This window comes from Ictalurus punctatus, chromosome 11, assembly GCF_001660625.3.
Source record: "Ictalurus punctatus breed USDA103 chromosome 11, Coco_2.0, whole genome shotgun sequence".
NCBI classification, from domain to species: Eukaryota; Metazoa; Chordata; class Actinopteri; order Siluriformes; family Ictaluridae; genus Ictalurus; species Ictalurus punctatus.
Window position 1 is genome coordinate 16470198 of NC_030426.2, and position 10569 is coordinate 16480766.

Here is a 10569-nt window from a genome sequence, read left to right on the forward strand (position 1 = left end):
CAGCCAAAGAGGGATGGTTAAAAAGGACAGCAACAGTGTCGTAAAAGACCTTATAAATTTGGAGGACTTACTTAACAGAACTGGTACAGCTAAGTATTTAGATCAGAAGTGGTGTAATAATAATCTTTCATATACCACATTATACAGTGATGTTCTGAGATAGAATAATATAGTACCAGTTGCTTTGCTTTGCCGCATGAACAGTAACAGTTTCTGCTTGGAGTCGTGTTTCCACATGATACTCCTCTGTTTATTTATTCCTAATATTTGTTGACCAGCATCCTGTGAGTCTTGAAGAGTGTGTGTGTGTGTGTGTGTGTGTGTGTGTGTGTATGGGTGTTGGACGTGCAGTCAGTTTCAGGAGGACATGAATAAGCTTCGTGGTGAGCTGAGTGAGAAGGAGCGGGAGCTGCTGATGATCCGCAGGGCCAGTGGAGCCAAAGCCTCACAGCTGGCTCAGATGGAGAAGATGCTGCAGGAGACCAAAAGCATGATGGATAGAAAGACTGAGATGGGGACAGAAAAAAACACTTCTGAGGACAACATGGGTTTGTGTCCGCTTTCTTTGTGTTTGTTTAATGGACACTTACTCGCTTGATATCTGTGAATTGAGTCTGAAATTTATTTATTAAGTCAGTACTGGAAGTGTGTGTGTGTGTGTGTGTTAATATTTGCACCATTCTAAAGCTTTTCCCATGGGTTCAATGCATTAAATTACATTAAATGTAATTGAAACAGCAAGTAAATCTGAATACAATCTGAGTACATAGCTTTTAAAGGAGCCAATAGTGATGCAAGTTCTATCTGACTCTTCTGTCTCTGTCTTTTCCTTTCCATCAGTGTCTGAGCTGGAGGAGAAGGTGCAGCGCAGTAAGCGAGAGCGGCGTAACTCTCTACACCGCACACAGCTGCTGGAAAGTCAAATGAAGACAGTGCGTGGTGAGCTGGTGGACACGCTGGACCACTTGCAGACACTCAGAGATGTCCTGCGGCGCTCACAGCAGAAAGCAGAAGAGCGGCAAGCAGCCATGGAGAAACTGAATACCAAGCTCAGGTGAGGCCCTGACCGGCAAACCTGACCTCCATGATAAAAAGTGACATGGAGTGAGAGGAAAGTGATATCCTACTGATCAGGCTCTTCTATCAGTTTAAAGCAATGCTCATGTCTTACCTCTCAGTTTCCAAGAGGGTTTTTTTTGTTTGTTTGTTTGTTTGTATGCTGGATCCAATTTATGATTTTAAAACTTGACATGAATGACTTCTGTGTGTTAAGAGTTTTTGAAATACTTTATCAATTGTGTGTATTGAAAAGTAGAATTGTGTTTTAGACTGGAAATGTTTGATATCATTTGGCAACTGTGATTTGGCTTTTGCTGTGAAGAAAGTAAAGTTTTTCAACACACACATTATTGGAGCACGTTGACAAGCTTTTTAGACACAATTTATTCACCATTAGCAGTGTATTTCCTTTTGACAGTGTGGGAGAAGTTTTGGTTGCGTTCTCAATAACTTATATGATATTTAAGGAGCTGCTGATATGAAAAATGTCACCAATACAATACCAGTTTTATGCAGCTAAAATTTAATATAATACGTGCTAATAATATCAGAAAATATACTTTTATACCGTCAAAAATAAAGCAGACTCAAGTAGCTTTCATTACGCCAAGCTTTTACTAACATGAATGTCAAACAACAGCATGTGCAACAATGCAGCTGAACCAGTTCAACCACTGAAAATATTCCACTGAACCCTGACCAACATAATAGGCAGTCAGTACGTTTACATGGACAACAATAATTCAATGATTAACATAATACTCTGATTAAGAAACTACTATGCAAACAGGAATTTTTTACTACCGTAATCCGATTAAAGTCATACTTGAAGTAAACACAAATGGAATTAAGTTATGTGGAGTATTCCTCTTTTAGTCGCATTATTGAAGTGCATTACAGACATGTACACACCTTAATCACACTATTAACGTCGTGTGGGAGTTTTCACTGCATTTTGTGACAGGACACGTACACACACGACAGTGCTCAACCGTTTAACAGCAAACGAGAGAGCACGGCTGCGTCAGAAACCGCGTACTTACCTGATATATAGTAGGCGAGATACATGTATTTCAGCTACTATATAGTAGGTATGTATGCGGTTTGAGACGCAGCCCGTGGCTTCAAGCAGTCGTCTATTTGCACATATAACATGACGAATAATTAACCGCACTTAAGCTTTCGTAAAATAAAAACACCCAAAACTGTACACGGTACCATAACGAAGACAAACTGTATGTCGATACGTGAAATTCTGGAGGGAACGTCGGACGGCGTGACGTGGGAACGTAATGACGTGTGTCACTAATTAATTTATGTTCTTTAACATGTAAAACGGGAACATTAAAGGAATATTCTAAAAGCAACTAATGTAAACACCTTAATCACAATATCGTCTTATTCAGAATAAAGTCAATAATTAGATTATTGCTGTCCATGTAAAGTGTTGTGATGTGAATGACCATGCAATGTTGAATGACCATACAGTAAAGCATCATGATGGGTGTGCGCACAGAAGCAGCTCAGCTTGTGACAGAGCTATTTCCAGTGTATTTATGTCAAGTGTCTTAAAACTGTAAAAAATAATAATAATTAAATAAATAAATAAAATTAATAATAATAATAATAATAATAATAATAATAATAATAAACACTTTTTAATGACACAACTAGGTATGTGTGAATATAAATATTTAATATAGCAACAATTGTCTGACCTTTTTTCAGATTACAATACTATTACAATATTGTACTAGTACAGCAGGTAGTGTTTACAGTTCCCGGTTTGGTCCTGAGCTCAGATTACCATCTATGCAGAGTTTTGTATGTTCCCTTTTTTTTTTTTTTTTTTTTTGGGCAGAGTTCTTTAGTTTCCTCCCACCTCCCAAAAACATCCGAAGGTTTGGCTATACTAAATATCCCCTAGGTGTGAATGAGTGTGTCAATGTGTGTACATGGTGCCCTGTGATAGACTGGGGTCCCATCCAGGATGTAGTCACCCCTGGTGTGCCAGGGACCTGTGTCCGCCACAACCTGACCTGAATAAAGCGGTTACTGAAGATGAATTAATCAATTAATGAATTTCACTATGATTTTTAAAACCAACAAAAAAAAACAAACAAAAACGTATTAAAGCAAAAGCATTTCTCCATCTGTATATAATTCTGGAATTGCCCTCTGCATGTGCAGTGCTCCTTTTTTTTTTTCCTTCAATTTGCTCAAAATATTGACCCAAATTTAACAGAAAGCTAATGATGATGATTTGAAATATTCATCATAACAGTGTTATTGGCACATTTCTAGCTACTCCATATAAGCCTCACCTTCAACTGTATCACCTTCTTCCTAATCACTGATCATTTGAATTTTCACTCATAACATATATTAATTGTTTACTTTTTCTTTTTCATTTTTATTTTGTTTCAATGCTATTTTCTGAATTATGGCCTTGTTTAAATAAAGACTTTTGAGTCATCTGCTGCTCACTTGTGTGATAGTCATATGGTGTCTTCTCACTGAGGTTTTATGTGTGAGGTTTTGTTTCATTCCCCCAAAAGGGATCCACGAGGCAAGTTGAACAGGATCAGTCACTGTAAGAAACAGATAAGAGCCTTCAGCAAATAGCAAACAAGGTTTTGATGAACACATATTTATCATTTCACAAGCAGTAACAGTATAAATCTATTACAAGGAATTGCTATTATTCTGTTAGGTATTACAAATTATATATTTAAAAAAATATTTCCCTGGTATATCGAAAACTGAAAGCTGTATGAATAAAATGTGTGAACATTTTAACACAGATGGGTAAAATGAAACGTTAACATCAGTGTACAGAAATGTCACTGTTAATGTTAAAGCCATGTGAATAACAAGCAGTATATAATTTGATTTATGAAAATGTGTGTAGATGACTTATGCATATTTTTTTATGATACATTATATACTATAATTATACTGTATATTAATATAGACATATTATGTGGGGAGTCCACGTGCACTTGCCGGAATATGCTAGGGGTCCATGCTGAAAAAAGATTGAGATCCACTGCTTTAGTTTTTCTAAGACTGTAGATTAGCCATATGTCAAAACTGCCCTATTCAAGCAGGCAGGAAAACAAATATGAACAAGCTAAATATGGGTTTTGCTGACTGAAGCAAGTTCTTCAGCATGCCATTTCTGTGTTTACAAAACATATCTGTAACAGAATCTCATATTCATCACTTACACACCATCATATTTATCTGTACTAAGATAAGTACAACTCTAAAAATGCTTACCTGTAGCAGTCTCTTTCACTCTCTCTGCTGCTCTACTACAGTCATGCATACACTCATCTTGTTTTCATGCTCTAGAGTTCAACATTTAAGTGGAAATAACCAAGACACACAGTCATGAACAGCAATAGTGTTTCTTCTCATAGTTACAGTAGACTTCAGTCAGACTATATGCACATTATCGCAAAGGGTTTTTTTTCCACTTGTTTTAAGCTGATGTAGTTGAGCTGTACCTTGAATAGTTAATTCTCTTCCCATTTTTGCAATATATCTTACAATAGGAATGATTAATCATTGACCCACTGTCTGCACTTTCACTTAACTTTTATTTGAAAATGGATTAGATTGAATTTGGATTATTTGCTATAAAACAAGATCTTTTTAGAAACAGAGTGTTTAGCACAGTCTGTCATTAATTGTCTGTCCACTGCTTCTCCTTCACTGAAAAGCAAGCACAGGGCAGGGATGGACCTCTATTAGTGCTTGCTGCCATCTCATTTTTGACCACTGGGTGCAATAATAACTCTGTGGAAGCTAAGTGCGATTGTGCAATATCTAGTAAGGCAAGCAATTCCATGGAACATTAGCTTATATTTGTCTTATAACTTGTTTAAAATTGTTGGTCACTCAAAAGAGGTCATTAGTATATATGTATATATATACATTGGCTATAAATGGCTGATATAAATGGTGTTGCTCTGCCACACTTGACCCTATGGATGAGCCACTAGTTGCTGCATTTGTGATCAGTAGTAAAAGCAAAAACTTTTTTTTAAAAATTGGCTCAAGGAAAAAATACATATAGCAACTTTAACTATGACAATGACTATTTTGTGGTAGTCAGTCCAAACCAAAAAGTTGGAATGAGTTTCTACAGGAAATGCACAAATTAATGAGAGTGGCATCAAAAAGGGATGCCTGACTTCAGGGTTAAACCCGAATGTTTTTCTTGCCCCATTCATGTCCATTTCACATTGGCTTTGGTTGCAAAGCACAGGCCTCAGAATGAGGGTCAATTTTTACTAGATGGGTTAATGAGCATGCACAGATTACAAAGCATCTTTTGTCATGCAAAATCTTTTCAGAATGAGGAATAAACCGATAAGCGGAAACATTGATGAAACTAAGCAAAATAAAGTCCACCAAGCCTTTCTACTGCTAGCACAAGACATCACCTAGTAGTTAATATATTGGGGGGGGAAAACAATAAAACACTGGCCAACAACTTTATTAGGTTACATTAGCTTCCACTTCTTAGCCTAGTCAAATGGGACAGGGCAACACCTTGTACATGCCTGAGCTGGTACTACGACTTTCAGTCTGTATGAACAATACTTTCATTAAATTTGTGTGTGTAAGTCCATACCTTTTTATAACCCAACTTGTAATAATCATATCTCTCATGTGTTTCATTGCAACATTGTCCACAGAAACTACCAGACATTATGCTGAGGTTTTTTTCCTATTCCATGTCTGTTTGTGGTGTGATCTGGTTTTCAGATTAATGCAACTTAAAAAAAAAAAAACAACAACAAAAAAAAAACGATTCTGGGCAAAGACAATGTTTTACGTCATGTTTCCATCCTAGCCTATAAAACTGAGAATAGAAGACGGAATAAAGATTTATTCATTATTTAGTCAGAACAGAATGAATCAGAGAAATCTGTGGTGCAGTTCCTTTTGAGTGAGACGTGGCATCCGTGGCGTCTCCTGCTGTGATGGCTGGTGGTATTAATGTGACTCCGAAGCACAAATAAGAAATGAGAGAGGTAAAAGCATCTGGGATCTGTTCTGTCCTAAACGTGTTTCAGAATGGTTTTCAGAATCCACGGGTTTACAGAGAGATAACAGGTTACCTTCTTATGAAACTCATCCACCTTTACAGACTAACTGATGTGTCGGTTTTAACCATGTTCTTATTGCAAGGGTTAGGGTTAAGCCAATTGTGTGTGTGTGTGTGTGTGTGTGTGTGTGTGTGTGTGTGTGAAAGTGCATTCTTGTGGAGTAATTATGCATGTGAGTAGATGGAATGTGCTGTCTAAAGCCAGAGTAAATTTCCACTGTTCCAACGGGAAATGTGGAGGCAGAACGTGTATGTGTCACCCCAAAACATTAATGACCTGGGATTTTACAAATTGTCATTGTGGGAGCTTTAGTGGGGCATAACAGGAAGTTGTATGTTGTACATTCATATTGTTTATAGTTTGATGAATAAAATGGGAACAATACCTTTTCTTCTGACAGTGAACAGCTGCAAATCAAATCGTGCATTCAAATGAGTTTGCAGTGGAATTATTGGTAAGGCCATGGTGTATGCATGTGTGTGTAACTAAAGCAGGAGACAATGCTGAAAATGCTGAGCTTGCTGTGAGGGATTTAGGCTCTAAACCTCTCCTTGTGCTACTGATTGCACAGACTGCACAATCACACAAAGCAGATCTCCAAGCAATTTGCCACCTGTAGGCCACAAAGTGCTCAATCACCCAAGCCAGCAATTCAACATTCCAAGCACATCAACATACCTTTTGGTGATGTTCTTTCAGTGTGTTTTTGCCTCAGCACAGATACTGCTTTCATTCTTTTTTTAATTTAAATGTTCAAAACACATTTGTTCCCTTTTACAATTATTAACACAATACAGCATTTGCATTTGTTTGAAAATATGTTTCTGTATTTAATGGTCACTTCCTCAAGCAGCAAATGTTTTTCACTTATGAGTCATATTAACTCCCTTTTCATTCTTGTATGGTATTTGATAGTACGCTTCACTTTTTAAAAAAATCATTAAAGCAGACTGTGTTGTAAGTGTGTGTGATGCTTGTATGAGTGTATAAAAGGTGCAACAGTAGACTCCAACAATACTGGGCACCTGATACACTTCCACCAATACCAATACATTGCTGTGACCATGTCAGTGTCACCGTCAGTGTGTGAATGGTCTGATGGGCAGTAACTGAGAAAATGCTTACAATTCCTTCACACTGTTTAGTCTGGTGAGAAGTTCTGATGGAGCTGGACAGAATTAGACAGGTGGATAATTTAGCGTGACCATTTTGTGAGCCTGACTCACCCTCTGATTCTTACTTAGTCTCTCCGCCAGAGTTTCTAAATAAAACAAGATGTACTGTATATCCAATACACATTACACACAAGAACTGTGACCTACCACAAAGGTTGAAACTAAAGAATTTCAATTTCCTCACTTTGGTGGATAGCTTAGATAGAAATATATCCAATATCGAATAACATACTGGTATAAACAGAACATGTTCTGCATTTGGATCTGGGCTTAATATTAAAGGGAAAGGTTTTTGGCTGTATTTTGGTCGGATATTAAAACAAGAGCTGACAAGACCTGCAGTTTTGGACCCGCTGGATGGAAACATCTTTCCTGATCTGCAGTTGAAGCCGGACTCTGTGGAGGATTTGGGCTGGCAAGAGCAATGCAGACCTTAAACATATTGAAAGAAGGAAGAACGTAATAGTGTTGGATAGAGGTTGAATCTAAAAAGAGGAGAATTAAAAGAAAAGGAATAGAAGAATAAAGAGAACCAACATAAGTGTTTACCTGATAAAATGAGAGATTTACTAGGTAGGTAGGTGTACCTTGTAGCAAACTGCTGGTAATATCCTTTATAATCATAAATAATCATATATATAATCATATCTTTTTAATGCAATTAAAAGTGCTAATTAATAAGTAATAATTGCATTTCAACAAATGATGTCCTGAAATCGCACATAAACTCATGTGACATCATTTGAACAACATATGATAAATGCTGAAATGTGAAAATAAATGAATAATAAAACATTTTAAATATATTATTTATTGTAACTTATTACATTAGTTTTTGTAGCAGGACTATTATAATGAACTGAAATGAAAACTACAGAAAAGATTTGTGTAACAAAAAAGTGCAATAAAATTTTCATTTCATCAAAAGCTGAAGCAGAAAAACAATACCAAGCACTGTTAATAAAACTCCCAAAAATTGTGTAATATATTATCAAACATACAGTGCTGTGAAAAAGTATTTGCATTTAATCGTATTTGTTTTCGTATCTGATTTCTTCTGTTTTTGTACATAACTCATAATAAATTGTTTAAGAAATTAAACCTAAATCTAAGATACAACAAAGGCAACCTGAGTAAACACAAAATACAGTTTTTAAATGATAATGTTATTTATTGAAGCAAAAGAGTTATCTATTACCAACTGGGCCTGTGTGAAAATGTATTTGCTCCCATAGTTAATAATTCCCCAAATCAATGAAACTGCATTCATAATGGGGTTCAGCTGGACTAGATGCAACCAGGCCTGATTACTGCAAACCCTGCAAACAAACTTTTTCAACAGCATGAAGTTGGTTAAAAGGTCTTAACAAGTAACACACTATGGCAAAATTTAAATTCCATAAATGATGAGAAAGAAGGTGGTTGAAATACAGGCTCATCTGAATTTCGCCAAAACACACCTTGATGATCCTCAAATCTTTTGGGAGAATGTTCTATGATGAGTAGAAAGTGGAACTGTTTGGAAGACAGGGGTACCGTTACATCTGGTGTAAACCAAACACTGAATTCCACAAAAAGAACATCATACCTATGGTCAAGCATGGTGGTGGAAGTATGATGGTGTGGGGATGCTTTGCTGCTTCAGGGCAACTTGCAATAATTGAGGGAAACATGAATTCGGCTCTCTACCAGAAAATCCAAAAGTAGAATGTCCGGGCCTCAGTCCGTAAGTAGAAACTCAAGTGCAACTGGATTATGCAGCAAGACAGTGATCCAAAGCATAGGAGTAAGTCCTAGTCCTAGAAGTAAGTGAAAGTCTGAAAGTTTGGTTGCAGTTATTGCTGCTGAAGGTGACAGGACCAAATTTTAAGTATCAAATAATTAAGGGGGCAAATAGTTTTTCATATGGGTGATAGGTGTTGAATAACTTTTTTCTGCTTCAATAAAAAAAATGTAAAATAAAAACTATTGTGTGTTTACTCAGGTTACTTTTGTTTTATGTTGTATTTTGTTTGAAGATCTAAAACTATTTAGTATGAGATATACACAAAAACAGAAGAAATCATGGAGGGGGCATATAATTTTTCACAGCACTGTGCCTTTTATAGCCAAAAGTATGTAGACACCTGAAAATCACACCCATGTGTGGTTCTTCCCCAAACTATTTCCACAAAATTGGAAGCACACAGTTGTATAGAATGGCTTTGTATTCTGTAGCATTAAGATTTCCCTTCACTTGAACTAAGGGATCCAAACCTGTTCCAGCATGACAAATCCCTTGTGCACAAGGCAATGTCCATGAAGACATGGTTTGCCAAGGTCGGAGTGGAAGAACTCGAGTGCCCTGCACATAGCCCTTATCTCGACCCCACTAAAAACCTGAACTGGAGCACTGACTGTATCCCAGGCCTCTTCATCCGATGTTAGTGCCTGACCTCACTAAAGCTCTTGTGGCTGAATCCCCAAATCCCCAAAGCTACACTCCAAAATCTAGTGGAAAGCCTTCCCAGAAAAGTGGAGGTTATAATAACAGCAAAGCAGGGACTAAATCTGGAATGGGATGTTCAACAAGCACATATGAGTGTGAATGTCAGGTGTCCTCATACTTTTCGCCATATAGTGTATTTAAATCCATCCATTTTCTGTACTGCATATCCTAACTTATCTCAGGGAACTCAGGGCACAAGGTGGGGGACACCCTGGACAGGGTCCCAACCCATCACAAGGCACAATCGCACACCCATTCAAACACTACCAACAAATTGGAAATGGCAATCTTTGGACTGGGGGTGGAAACCGGAGTACCCAGGGGAAACCCTTGAAGCACAGGGAGAACATGTAAACCCCATGCAAACAGGACAGAGGTGTAATTCGAACTCCCAACCACAGAGGTGCGAGACAAATGATTAGACAAAGATTCTTACAATGCTAATTCATTAAAACTTTGTTTTCTTTGTCTTGTAATAATAACTTTTATTGATTTGTATCCCAGAACCAATTTCCCTTCAAAAAAAAAAAGAAAAAAAAAAAAAGATAAAATAAAAATGGTAGAAAATAAACTTTTGGCACTTCACATGGATAGCACAGGGGCAACACAGATATAATGACTATGTTGCATATGCAGTGGTAACTCTGAAACTTTCCTGTCTACCAGCACTTAGCTGGTCGGATCAAGCTGGGGGTTTTCAGCAGGAGGATGGAGGGAGAGGAGG

General features: G+C 37.2%; 1 protein-coding gene across 1 annotated transcript; it reads left to right on the top strand.

Moving 5' to 3' along the window:
• On the top strand, nucleotides 1-3545 carry si:ch73-389b16.1 (clusterin-associated protein 1 homolog). Its single transcript, XM_017479182.3, has 3 exons — nucleotides 1-83; nucleotides 352-548; nucleotides 841-3545. The coding sequence occupies exons 2-3, from the start codon at nucleotides 368-370 to the stop codon at nucleotides 1056-1058; spliced, it is 399 nt and encodes a 132-aa protein (XP_017334671.1). The 5' UTR covers nucleotides 1-83; nucleotides 352-367; the 3' UTR covers nucleotides 1059-3545.
• The last annotated feature ends 7024 nt before the right edge of the window (nucleotides 3546-10569 follow it).